This window comes from Glycine soja, chromosome 20 (assembly GCF_004193775.1).
Source record: "Glycine soja cultivar W05 chromosome 20, ASM419377v2, whole genome shotgun sequence".
In the NCBI taxonomy this organism is placed as follows: Eukaryota; Viridiplantae; Streptophyta; class Magnoliopsida; order Fabales; family Fabaceae; genus Glycine; species Glycine soja.
This window is the reverse complement of record NC_041021.1, coordinates 45,499,245-45,513,344: the sequence shown is the minus strand read 5'-3', so window position 1 is coordinate 45,513,344 and position 14,100 is coordinate 45,499,245. Positions and strand designations below refer to the sequence as shown.

General features: G+C 28.1%; 1 protein-coding gene across 2 annotated transcripts; it reads right to left on the bottom strand.

The window, feature by feature from the left end:
• Positions 1-7,542: 7,542 nt before the first annotated feature.
• On the bottom strand, positions 7,543-11,014 carry LOC114402310 (transcription factor bHLH30-like). 2 transcript variants are annotated; one of them, XM_028364825.1, is made up of 3 exons: positions 10,603-11,014; positions 9,451-10,065; positions 7,543-8,344 (listed from the first exon to the last, which is right to left on the bottom strand). In XM_028364825.1, the coding sequence occupies exons 2-3, from the start codon at positions 10,024-10,026 to the stop codon at positions 7,877-7,879; spliced, it is 1,044 nt and encodes a 347-aa protein (XP_028220626.1). In that variant the 5' UTR covers positions 10,027-10,065; positions 10,603-11,014; the 3' UTR covers positions 7,543-7,876. The 2 variants fall into 2 exon arrangements, with proteins under 2 accessions (XP_028220626.1, XP_028220625.1); XM_028364824.1 differs by lacking the exon at positions 10,603-11,014 and having other exon boundaries at positions 9,451-10,253.
• Between the last annotated feature and the right edge of the window lie 3,086 nt (positions 11,015-14,100).

Below are 14,100 nucleotides of genomic sequence, written 5' to 3'. Positions count from 1 at the left end.
AGAGTACGATGCAAAAGGAAGGTTCCTCGCCATTTAAAAAGGTTAAGCAAGTAAGGTCAGAATCCACGATATATAGTTTACAATTGTACATAAAAGGAGAAAGTTTATCAATTGTAATTGTATAGAGAGAGATATGTTAGTAATATTGAATGAAACTTACGTTCATTTATTAAATAAAAATATGATTTATTAATGAAAATAATCAAATTTTCTTAACAATAAATGAATAATAATATTAATTATTTTGTTTATTAAATTAATTTGTATTCTAAAATATAATTTCTAAAATATGGAGGGAAGGGTATTTTGGAAATATGAAAGAATGGTGTGAAGAGGAAAAAAGAGGTGCAAATAGAATTCCATTTCATGGCATGCTTTGCTTGCTTGTTGGTCTAGTATCTTAAGAAATGAAGTTTCTTTTGCAATTTTTTTCTCTTTACACCTTTTTTATTTGTAAACTTCAAAATTCATGTTTAGGATAGAAAAAAGAAATAAAAACTAATTTCTCAAAAATAGAAGAAAAAAATGCAAAGACATTTAAAAAGGTCTAAAAAGTAATCACCCTTAAGAAATTCTTGACGCCGCTAGTGTATTGGGCTACTTTTTGAGTTTTGGGCTCATATTATCTACATTTTATTTGGGCCCTTTCTATTTCTATTTTGTTGACCAAAAAAATAAGGGAGTTTCTATTTGTATCCTTTTCCCCTCTTTGCATTCCTCCCCCTTTTTTATTTTTTTTTAATAAAAGTACTCTTCCAAAAAAAAATGTTTTTTAAGTTTATTTTTGAAAGTTATGATCCAACACAACACTGCAAAAACTAGTTTTCAAAATGTAGTCATGTTAAACTAGTTTTCTAATGTTGGAATCCATTACAGAAATTAATATCTGTTGGATATGCAGAAAGTACAAAAAATAGTGTTCCTGGTGGCCTTAGAGAGAAGGAAATGAGAATAAAGGTGTGTGGTTAGTTTAGATATTTCAAAATGTGCAAAGAAAAAAAAAGTAGTAAAAAGGGGGTGTAGTTATGAAAGAAAGGACAGAAAATTATTTGACATTGCTAAAATATGGATTAAATGGCCTATCACAACTTCAAATATGTACTTCAAATTTGGGCTTTATCAATGCCAAGGTGATATAGGCTATTGCTATATTCACTCTCGCTTTTGCTGTACACTCCTTTTCTTTTTTCAAAAATCAAATTACTTAAAGAACATTTTTCCTTGAAGCCTTCTTCTCTCCCTCTCGTACTCCTTTTTCAGTGCATCAATACACTCCCTTTTTTTTTTTTTTTATAGCAACAACATTATTTTCTCTTTCATCACACCCCTTCATTCTTTTCACTCCATTCACCCCTTCAATCTCTTGTTCTGGTCTATCTTTGTTATTATTTGCTCAATCTCTTGCTTTAGTGTTAGTGTTTTTTCATCCTTCATACTTTAAGTTGTTCCAACCAAAAATATCTCTTAAAGTTATCTAGATTGAATGACCAATATCAATTACTCCCATCATCTCATAATAATCATCATGAAAGAAGAAAAAAAGTGTTTTAAAATAATTATCATTTTAATTTTTTAATATAATATTAATTATTTTTTTCCCTTATACCCCTTATAATAATATTAATGATTATGGGCTAAAAAACAAAAAAAAACTAAATTAATGATGATAAGATTAATTTTATAAAATTATTATTCTTTTTTATTTATTCATTAATTTTTTTGTGTAAAATAATCTAAGACGATAATTATAAAAAGACGAATGAAGTATTTATTTTCTCCACTTTAATTACTTCACTATTGTACATTTTTTATTTTTAATAGTCCTACTGTTTTGCTTAAATTTTTTGTTTGGGATATATTTGGTGTTTCTTCCATCAATCATCCGAATCTACGCCGTAGATCGACAAATTGTTGGTTTGGAGGGTCGTTCATTGCGAAAAGACCTCTCCTCTGAGTGGGTATGTAGACATACTAGTTGGTTATCCAGCTAAGATTTGTGGGGTGGAGAGAAAAACTATCTTTTGATAGAGGATGATGTTTTTCTTTTAACTTTGTGGAACACAAAATATTATTTTGAAAAACACTTTTTAGCATGTTAAGAAAAATAAATTATTCTAAAAATTCTTTATAGAACACCTTTTATTTCTTAACATTCAAAATGTACTTTCTAGATCACAAAATAATATTCTAGAAAGTACTTTTTAGAATATAAAAATAAAATTTGTGCTTTGAAAAGTAATTTATGAAAGGTTAACATAAAAAAATTGTTACTGAAAATACATTTCAAAATACTAATTTTGTAACAATGATATGAGTATGAAAAATGAAAAAAATAAAATGGGATTGTGCTTAAAAAAGTGGGAGTAAATATAGAAAAAGTCGATAATATATTTGAAGTAGTCCGTGTAACAAATACAAGCCGCCTCAGTGAATCCCAAAGACTTGGGGGGAACTTACAAATGTTATAAAAAAAAAGATGAAAATTTACAAAATATTATAGAAAAAAGTGAAAACTTACACTACCTTTACAAGGGAGCATCTATCTATATAGAATAATATTAAATTTCTTCTATTAAAATGGTACATGACATTTTATTTTTAAAATCTCTTAATTTGTTTTTATAAATTATACATATATTTCCTGACCTTTTGCATTTTTATCCTTTGAAGTCTGGTTATTTTTGAAAGAAAAAAAATCACACAAACAGCAACAAGGAATACAATATTTATTAGTGAAATAAAAAAAAATCTCATATTATATATAGAGATAACTTAAATAGAGAAAAGTATATATATTATTATCAAAACCCATTTAGAGTTATTTTCTTACTTGGTTGTAAATATACCTTTATAAGACCTAAAAAAATATTATTATAATAAGATTATACAATTTGTTATTACTTCAAAATTTTAATTTATATTTATATTTTTAGTACAGGAAATGTCTAAACTCTTATTTTTTTTAACAAAAATATATGAAAATTCATCTGATTTATCTTTTGTATGTTTTATGAATAATAATGCATTTGAGTTTGTTTATATATACTAATCGTTTTAAAAAATAAAACTTATAAAAAACGCATAGAAATTTAAGTAGCGATAATATGAGGAAAAATCTTTATTTAATTTTTAACACAGGATGAATCATTTTATTAAATGGAATAATAAAAATCACAATGCAATAGCTAAAAACATAGAAAAGTTTAAGTATTAGAAGTTAATTGAATTGCTATCTTTATTGGAACATATTTAGTACTGCCTAATCATCATAATTTAAAAAAGATTGTTAAAGTAATAGAGAGCTTAAAAGTATAAATAAATTAAATGAATTGTAAAATAAATTTATTTTATTTTGTTTGAATCGAATTTATTATCATAAATGAAATAAATTTCTATATTTAATAATTTTTAATAATAATTATTTGAGTAATCAATTTGTTGATGGATATATTTTTTAGTCCAATAAAGCCTATATTATTATTTCAAGTATTTATAATATTGATTTTAAATTATTATTTTACTTTTAAATGACACAATTTTATGAATAAACATTTGTATAAGTTATGACTTAAAACCCCTTTCAATTTTATTTTAATGGTAATTAAATTATAAGTTTTTCACTAGATTTTATATTTCGTGCTAAAAGAATCAATTAGACCGAGTACATATTATGAACCAACACTTTTTTAAGATATGCCAATGTAATTTATTATATTAATTTATTTTTGCTAACCAAACAAGTGATTAATTTAAGTGATACTAAGCTCACTTTTCTTATATAAGGTCTTAAATTGAAGTTTATGGAAGAAAAATATAATTGGGAGGGGAGACCCAATAAAAATTATTAATCAAATTTTTTAATGAAGATGATTTATCATTAGTAAAACTAGTGAATAATTTGCATCGTAAAAAAAAGGTGATTATCCTAATATGAAAAAATAAATTATATAAAAAAAGCTTTATAAATTAGACCTTAATAATTTAACCTTTTTAAATATCAATAATTTATTCTTTCAAAGATTTACTTAACATTAATATATTTTAAAAATATTTATGATATTTAGTCCTTCTGAAAGACAGAAAAACAGTTCATATTCTAAATAACTTTGAATATTTTGACGCAATTTGAATGACTTAATTGATTCATAAATTATTTAATAAGAAAACTGATATCAACAAATTTTTTTAATTAAAAAAATAAATAATATTTTCTTTATTAATTAATTTATTATAATTTATTATTTAAAATATATTACATTAATGTAAACAAAAATTATTTAACAGTATTATTAAAATATTATGAATTACTACTAATAATATAGAAAAAATATATTATATATTTTATAAATTCGTTCATTGCATGAATATGAAACCTAATTGGCATCGTTTTCACACTAATTATGATTCATGCAATTTTGTTGAGGCAAAAAATAGATTAAGTGAGATAAAGCTAAAGATATGAAAATCTAAACAGTACAGTAATTGAATAGATTTAAAGGTTTTTTTTTAAGGTTTCAAATAAGTTTATATTATTTTATAAATAAGGATAGCATTCATACAAGGAGGAATTGTATTAAAGATTTGGTGATTAGCATAAAATCAAGATGTTCAAGCAAAAGTATGAACAGTTTAATTTACTTGTCTTCGAATGAAACTAATTGAATGATTTTGAACCGGAATCAATACATCTTGTATTAATTTATCTAGACTCAACTCTGAAATGTTGTTCCTTTCGATTTGAAGTTTTGAATCAACAAATATTGTTGCAATTTTCGTTCCTCTCGCTTATTATCAAAATGAGCAATGCTAATTGGTATGAAAATTTTCACACGAACAGGTACGAAAGTCACATGTTTAGGTTTGATAAAAATAATAGATCAAAATGTAAAATAAAGAAGTGAAACAGAAATCACAGTGATAATTATAATTCGCACATATATGATTCCTTGTTTATCTTTTCGTAACAATAAGCATTTCCTATCAAAATTAACCACTCTATTATGTCACGTAATTAACTAAATTGGCTTAGTAAATTCTTGCACAAAAAAAAAAAAAAACTGTTAACTACTAAGAAAAAGTTTCTTGAGAAGCATAGCAATAAGATCCCTGTTGATGTTTGGCCAGGTTTTCTTTTAGGTCAAGATGACAACATATATGCTTGGTCAGTTGGTCGGAATTTGAAATGATGACTTTGGACGAGATGACAAGTCTCATTTTCCCTGTTACAAATATTTGGTGAAAGAAGAAGAAAAAAGATTAACATATATATGTTCGGATCAATTGTAATTTACGATATGCTTTGTCAATAATTTAACTTTAGTTACCATAACTAAGAAAATGTCACTTTTCATATTAGTGCAATTCTCCATTGTCGTGTAAATAATTAATTTAACTTGTCGTTTTGCAAACTTTTTTTTTTGTTGCCATTGGTTGTTATGTAAACTGAAGTTTTGTATTTACTTTAAAATATCTTTCATATTCTATTAATAAAATTTATTGACCATCAGGAATTTTTTTTCCATATATATATTAGTACTATTACTCTTTACTTACAACAGCTCATACGATTTTATTTTATTTTATTTTTAAATCTTGGCTATTTATAGATAGAACAAGGTGGATTCAAGATTGCTTAATTTATACTATATGCTGCCATGCAATAAACTGTAAGTATACATTGAAGGAAATGATTGTAAAACAATCAGGATCCAACATAATTATAAAAAAATTAGATCAAAATGAGTGTTTCTACACTTCACTTTAATTTATTTATATCCTTTTAAACACGTTGTATTGGTAAGTTATGATATGATATTTAATAAGTTAAATAAATAAAGAAAAATAAAAAAGTATAAAATTAGTATAAAACATGAATGTGCGAAAAATAACTAGAATATTCAAATAACTGTTGTGTAAATTTCAAGGATTCAACCTATACTACAAGGAAATTTTTTACAACTTTTAAGTGGTGTATCGTATGAATGATTTGAAATTTAACGGTGATATACATGATCTCAAGCTATAACCCAAGTTGAAGTCATAATTGCCCTTGCCAGTCCCTGGTCTTTTCTAAACACAATAATAGTGAGTGGAGTGCCAATTTATTTAAGTGTAAATTGAAATTAGTCTTCTTGAGTTTTTTTTTATCGCATTACTTTTTAACAAACATTATTGTTCTTAAATTTAATTGCATAACTAATATATAAAATACTTTATTTATAATTAAATTTAAATATTTTCACTGATGCAATTAATCAATGCATGTTTGGATGAGATATGTTAATACTCATTATAAATTTAAATTGTCATTTTTAAATTTGAAGATATCTTTATTATTTTTTTTCTTACACATGTGGCTTTACCATTATTTAATTTTAACTTATATTTTTAAATTATCAAATTATTGACTGTTTTTAACTTTTTTTCAATATTAAGATTTTAAACTCTAAAATATTAACTTAATTATTTTTAAAAATTTCTTGTTCTCAAATGTTAACTATTTTTACTTTGATATTATTTTTTTTATTTTTAAAATTACGAGATTTTCTAAGCGTATAATTTTTTTATTTTCTACATAAATTGAAAAATAATTGTACAAATATTTAAAAAATCGTAAGTTCAATACTTATATGTAAAAAATTAAACTACATACTCTATATTTGATATTTAGATTTGTGAACAGACATAAAGGTATACTCAAGAAATTGTTTGACATGTTTTTTTTTAAAAATATATATGGCCCTTCTAGTCTTCTACTATAATATACTCCTAGGCAATCATATCAACATCGATCACGAGTAAATTTAATTTTTAAGAAATACTATATTTTTAACATGCACTCATAACTTTACAGGTGTTAAACACTTCTAATTCGAATTCTCATGGTTAAAATTAGAACTTTCCACCCCAGAAGTTTTACTCAAGAAATGGTAAAATAAATTAAGGTTAATTATATATTAAAATTCTTCTATTATCTTAGATTAATTTTTTATGTACTAAAATGCATGGTGTGTGCTTTGGAAACTAAGCATTGTTGACTGAGCTAGGTGATTATAGACATATTTGGTATAATAATATTAATGGTATGGTTACCAATGATCTTATACGGGGACGCATCACATGTCTATTACTTTACCACCTTTCTATGGTGACATCTATAATCATAATGTAATGCACCTGGAGAATTAAAGGAGAGAGAGAAGAGAGACTACAAATTAAAAATGCTTCAAATCAATACAGAAGACCCCTGGCCACAGTTACTCCGTATTCAAGTTAAGTATAATTTTAACATCTTTTAATATTTTGTAACTCTTATTAGAGTTATTTCCTTATTCTTATAATAATTTATTTTTTAAAATTTAATTTAGATCTCAAGAAAATAAATATAAAGAGTGAAAAAAAGTAACTCTTAGATCAAGTTAATCCCAACAATCAAAACTTTGATATTAGGATTTAATAAAAGGAATTTCTCTTGCAACGAAATAGATTCTTCTTCCACTTCCCGCCCTATATCTTTTCTCTTCTCTTGTTCTCGCCACTGTAGACTCAAATCAAACTGTGTCAAGCAACAAACAAGGTACACATGTAACAAAAAACCCCACCAAACTCTCATTTCCTCATTTCTTATAACGATGATGATGTTGATGGAGAATACATATAAAGTAACAACATTTTCCAGCACACACCATTAACAAGAAAAGAAAAAAAAAGTAAAAGCCAAACCACACCCCCCAAAAAATATGCAAATCAAAATCAAAATATATATATATATGCTTATATAACAACTAATTAATTAGTAGATAGTAATAATAATAATAATGATCATGCATATATAGGCCTTTAATTAAATAAAATTCATAAAGACCTCGATCCGTTCCTAGGACATTGATATTATATTGGTCCTTTGCCTCTTAATATTCGCAGAAGCAGACTCATGATGATCCCCAACGCTCTTCTCCATCACAGCCTTAAGCGCTTCTTGTATTGAGCTAATGCAGCACTGTTGTTGTTGCTGGCTATGGTCCTCACTGCTTGATGAGTCTGTTTCTTCTCCAGTGATGAACAATACGTTCTTGACGCGCCCACCAAGCGTTGTTATCTCAGCCTTAAGCGTTCTTAGCCTCAACGCTTTCAAGGTCTTGATGAGTTCAGGGAACAGATCTGACCTATCTTCGCAGCACAAAGAGGCTTTGATCACTGAGTTTCCATCTTCATCAGCTTCGTCCACTACTGTTAACTCATCAGCTTCTGTTGGAACCGGACTCGTTTCTGCTATCAGTGAGGTTTGACGCTTCAGCTCCTTCACATGCTGGATCACTTCTGCTAGCAATGATGCTTTATCTGTCTACAAAAAAAATAAAGAACCAAAACAATAAAGTAATTATACTAAAATTAAATAAAGCACTGAAATTAATTAATTGTATACAAAATATTGTGGTGGGGCTTTGGAGATGTTGTTATATATATCCTGTTGGATCAAGGGAATATTCAGTTTGTTGACCTGGATGAGTGAGTTATTATAAATTTTATTAACATTGTCTTAGATGTTCACAGATAGGTTGGTAGTTTATGGCCATGATCATTGTGAAATGGAATTGTAGTGGGTATCTTTGAATGGTGGAAGTGTCATGCAGCATATTATGGATGAGATGAAATTTTGAAATTAAATGTGTGTGTTTGTGACTGACAAGGATGCTAGTTTGTCTCTGGCTTTATTTCTTTTCATTATCAAACTGAGTTTGTCCGGCAAGAAATTTCCATGCGAAGCTTTTCCACTGCTACTTGGTTCCTCTTTATCATGCCAACCAAGCGACATTAACGCTAATACGTTTTTTTTTCTCTCATATCCTCTTTTACTACTACTACTACTACTTTTTTCTAGCTAGCTGTGTTCCTCGGAACTACCACACACATACACTCCAAACACATTTACATAATTAAAGTGATCAGTGTGAAGAAATTAATAAGACCAAAAGAAAAAAAGAACAATGTGTAATAAAAAACAAGAATTAACAAAGCCATAAAGGTGGGTTAGAAAAGCAGGTAAAACAATGAGACAATCTTTTCACCTCATTTTCTAAAAGGTTACTTATACTCCTTTTGTTATTTTACTTATCATACCAGATTAAAGTAACAAATAGAATCTAGCAAAGATTTACAAATCGATCTTTGCAATTGAAAGTCTATAAAGAAAAAACACCCCATAACACACTCTTGCACTATTGTTTATACACAAACGCATCATGTTATAGGCGCGCGTGCTAATAATATACACGGGATTGAAATCTTTAGTTTTTGTTGAGATGATTAATTACACATGCAAACTAGTAGTAGCCAATTCATGATTCATAATAGTAAAATATACATATTTTATAATTTGAATACGTGGTTAATTTATGGGAAGAATTTATTATTTAATTTTAGTTAAATTAATTAATTAATTAGACTTACTTTGGTTGTGCTAGGCAACAAGCTGCGCAGCTTAGCAAGATGGTTATTGATTCTCTCCCTGCGTCTCCTTTCAGCTTCACTGTGACTCTTGGAAGCTGCAAGGGCCTTAGCCTCCATGATTTCTTGAGCAGTCATCTTAGCCAACTCGGTTTGGAGGCCAAAGGGTGCTGAACCGGGTTGAACCACCGGTCCAACAAAGGATTCAGATATGATCCTAAGATGGTCAGAAGATGAACCATGATCATATGCAAACTGAAGAGAAGGACCCCTTCTGTTGAACAAGCTTGCATAGGGTGAAGTTTGGGGAGGGACAAGAAAAGGGTCATGAACCTGATGATGATGATGATGGTGATGAGGCATAGTCATAGACCATGGTTGATGATGATGATGATGCATGATTTGAGAAACTTCACCACCAGGGTACATGTTCAATCCTCCACCAAAGATATCATTGTTTTGTTGTTGTTGTTGCTGCTGCTGCTGCATCTGTTGCTGAAGGAGAAGCTGCTCTTGATAGGCTTGGTGGTAGTTATTGATCGCTTGAGAAGAACACTGTCCTTGATCTTCCTGTATCATTTCCCTAGGGTCTATAGCTGCTGTTGCAGTTGTTGCTTCCTGTTTTATATATGAAACTAACTCTATTGAAGGATAATACAAACTCCAAGGCTATTTATAAGAATATTTTGCTGGAGAGAAAAATTATAATAATAATAATCAAAGAAAGGAAATTTGATATTCAAATGTCAGAATATAGCTGAGGTGGGGGTTTGTTTTTTGGTTTTGTATGCTCTGTTGTTTTTTGTTTTGTCTGGTATGAGTAAGATAAAGGAGGTTTGGAAGAATAAAGAGTTCGGAGAAGTTTGCTTTACACTTGCACAAGGAATAAAAATGAAAAGGGTATTTAGAGGGACAACATGTGTTGAAAAAATGGGTCTTTTTTTCACACCCGTATCAATCATTAGTATATTACTTTGACATAAAAGACAGAAATAGGAAATAAGAAAGAAAATATATACTACTAGTAGTGGTAGTATATAATAAACATAATGAATGATATAATAAGAAAAATATAATGAATGAATATAAAAATTAAAATAGTAGTAGCATATATTTATACAAAAAGATAAAAACAAAAACAAAGAAGAGACATACCTTAATTCTCTTTGATGTGTGATACAATTGTAGTTTCTAATTCTATCATGCTGGGATCAATCAGTTACTTTCCATGTTTCTTTCTTTCTTTCTCTTGTGGTTGTGGGGGTGAAAGAAAAGTCCAAAGGCTTTGGGTTTCTCTTTCTCTTTCTCTCTCTGCCTCAATGTCAAATCTCTTTTACTTAGTAGTGTTTTTCAGCCACAAACCTTTGTGCGGGGCAAGATAAACCATCCTTTCTACATTCAACAAAACTTTCCTTTTCCTTCGTGCTTTGATGGTCTCTTTTTGATTTCTTTGTTTTTTATTTTTTATTTTTTTCGCTCTAATATACTTTGTAGCCTTCTGCGCACCAACACCCTCTAACATATACAAAGACTGTTTGAGTGCTGCTACTTCACTTTCCTTTTTTCTTCCGGCATTCTCTCTATCATACCAATACAGGTATATATATGTATGTGTAACTTTCATGCCATATCATATGGTCTTAATTTTGAAAATTTGAGTCATATTGCGTAACTTATATTGTAAAATTATTAAAGAAGTTGGACAATTATAATAATTATCTAAAAATTATGAATTCAACTTTTTCAATAATGTATCGACAAACTGTATTAGTGAATGACGCTATAAAAAAGTCTACATTACAGCAAATCATCTTTAAATCTAAGTACATGTGTTTTGCACGCATAAGATGATCTACATAAATAACCGTACAGAAATACCATATAGTTATTTAGTTTAGAATTTAGAAAAGGTATATTGGAGTATGTGAGAAAGAGCTAGAGATAGGGACGGAAAACACAACCAAACCGTAGTGAACGCACACAACACAGATTGTCGACCGACCAAGGACAAAAAAGACTGATAGTATTCATCATGAATGCTCTTAGCCAACCATTTTCTTAATTTCTTGCTTCCATTAGTATCATTGTTGTTATACTAATTACTACTACTATTTTGTTACAGATAATTATTAATTAAAATTAATATTTATTTGTTTTAATGCAAATTTAATAAATTGAAAGACCCAATTTAATTAGTGTTTTTATTAAAAAAATTAACACTTACCAAATCATAAGATTGAGATTATAAATAAAAAATCAATTTTGTGTAACATTAAACTAAAGATAATGGTTAATAAATTATTTTTAAAAAAATCTAATTAAAGTTTAAAATTTAATAAAAAGGAAATAATTAATATATATAATCATCAGTATGTTTTCACCATAATTTTCAATAGTTTCAAAATCATTTTAATATAGATTATGTATGATAATATTTTCATTGTTTATTATGTAGATCCCTTAATTTAATTTTTTAAAACAAAATAGCTTTTACGTAATTTTCTTTTATCCAAAATCAAAAAAATCTTTTTTTCATCTAAATATTTGTTATTTCATGATAAATTTGTGATATGGAATAATTTTAAAACTATAAATTTAGTGAATTTTTTTTAAAAAAAATAGAAAGATTTACAAATTGTGACATTAGAGTTTCAAGTTTCAAGGGACAAAGTTTTAAGATTTTTTATTTCGGGTAAAATTTGTTATTTTGGTTGATAAATTTCGAGGAGAATAAAATAAACTATTTTAATTAATTCAATGTATTATTATCTTAATTAAAATATGAAAATTTAAAAACTACTATACTTCATTTTTAAAATATTTTATTAGTTCTTTTGTTTTGGGGCATTTTTAGCCCTTACTTTGGCCTTTAGGCGTTTCCTTTTCCTTCGTACCTCGGTCAAGCCCCCCCCACGTTCTTCTATACTCTTGCTATGTCCACGCCACCCTTTATGCTTCCCCAAGACCATGTAATCATTGTGTCTTGGAACACACTCCACCCCCACTTCTCTCTCTCTCCCCATTGCATCTTCAATCTTCTCTCTCCTTCCTCCTTACTACTCCTCTCTTCATATCATGTGTCTTGCTTTCAGCTATAAGCTACTAGTACTACTAGTATACTCGTGCCTCATTACCCTCTCCTTTTGATTAATTTTGAAACCTGTTAATGCGAAAATTAATCAAGATTTAAGCATATACCTATATCATCACAAGTATGTGATGATCTTGATCAATGCAACCGGACCATGGTCCACGGATCAAGGACAACAAATAGGAAATACAAGAGAATAAGAAAGCTAATGCCAATTGAAATAATAATAATAATAATGTAGTACTATGATTACAGAGAGATAGAGTAGTGGATCAGCACAATGCCTTCTTTTTTAACGTGGCATGCTACTATATTCTAACTTCAACGATAGCCGAAGCTTAAAGTTTAATCTAAACTAAAGTTCAGATCATTGCCACTTTTAGCCTATTATTATTAGCAACTCATCATATTGCAAATCAACTGAATCATTCCTTTTAATTATCACATGAATTCAATTTTCTTTCTTGGCCATTTGAATGAACAATATATGCAAAAACCATTTGGATTTGATAATTTTTTCTTCAGGCAAGAAAAAAAAGATTAGAATATTAGTTACATGCATACTTTATATATTTGCTTTAATGTGAAAAAAAGAAGTACGATCAGTTGATGAATCTTGTTGAAAATGCATATTCTCTCAGAAAAATTAAAAAACATAACCATGGATCGATGGTAGTAATTCAATAACAACAGGAGTATGATCTTAATTGGTAACTGCTTCTTCTAGCTCTTTGTATTTTGATTTAACTTTGTTTCTAGTTTCTACCTCGTTGACGTAATTGACTCAGAGTTAGGAGACAGCAAAGGGCAGCCAATAACGTGGAAAAATATAGGACAAAATTATTTTGTTTGTTAGCTAAAGAAAAAAAAAAAGATTAACTATTTTTTGTGTATGAAAATAATGCATAAAAATATGTCACTTTGAAATGGGTTGGTAAGATATTGTCTATCCCAGAATGTTAGAACTTGAAAAGGCCACACAACACCAAGGAATAATAGATGTTTCCGTTTACTTTTGACAAGTGGCACAGTTTATCAAGCTCTCTCTATCTTTACTCTGCTTTTTTTTTTTCTTTCTTTTCCAACTTAAAAAATTAAATTAGTCACATAATAAACAATTTTTTTAAAACATTGTGTTGACTTTAAAAAGTAAATCAATTGCAAAAAACATTAACATTTTAATTTAATTCTATCACTTTATGCATCTTCAATAATTTTCTAAAAGTTAAAAAAATTTAGTTGATCTATCAAAATAGTTGAGCTAGCATTTTTTGTTGCTTTTTCTGCAATTTCGTCCATGAATCTCATCCCTGAGAGAGTCTTTTGGCATTTGTTGCTGCAGCAGCAAGGACCGTGGTTGGTCCAAAAGATGATGAAAATATATATGGTTGTTTGTTTGTCTCTTTTGATGACTCGACTCGAACTGCATGGTGAAAAACAAGCAGGGTAATTTAGTAGCCCTGGCTTAAAAGGCAAGTCTTATATATCTTCACTGACAAAGCCTGCTAAGATAAAAATACACGGTTCCATAAGCAGTTTGGCCATCAAAAGTAAAACTAATA

Coding starts and splice junctions, on each gene's coding strand:
- LOC114402310 (XM_028364825.1), bottom strand. CDS start 10,026: ATGATACAGGAAGATCAAGGACAGTGTTCTTCTCAAGCGATCAATAAC. Junction 8,345..9,450: donor TGTTGCCTAGCACAACCAAA/GTAAGTCTAATT, acceptor TTTTTTTTGTAG/ACAGATAAAGCATCATTGCT.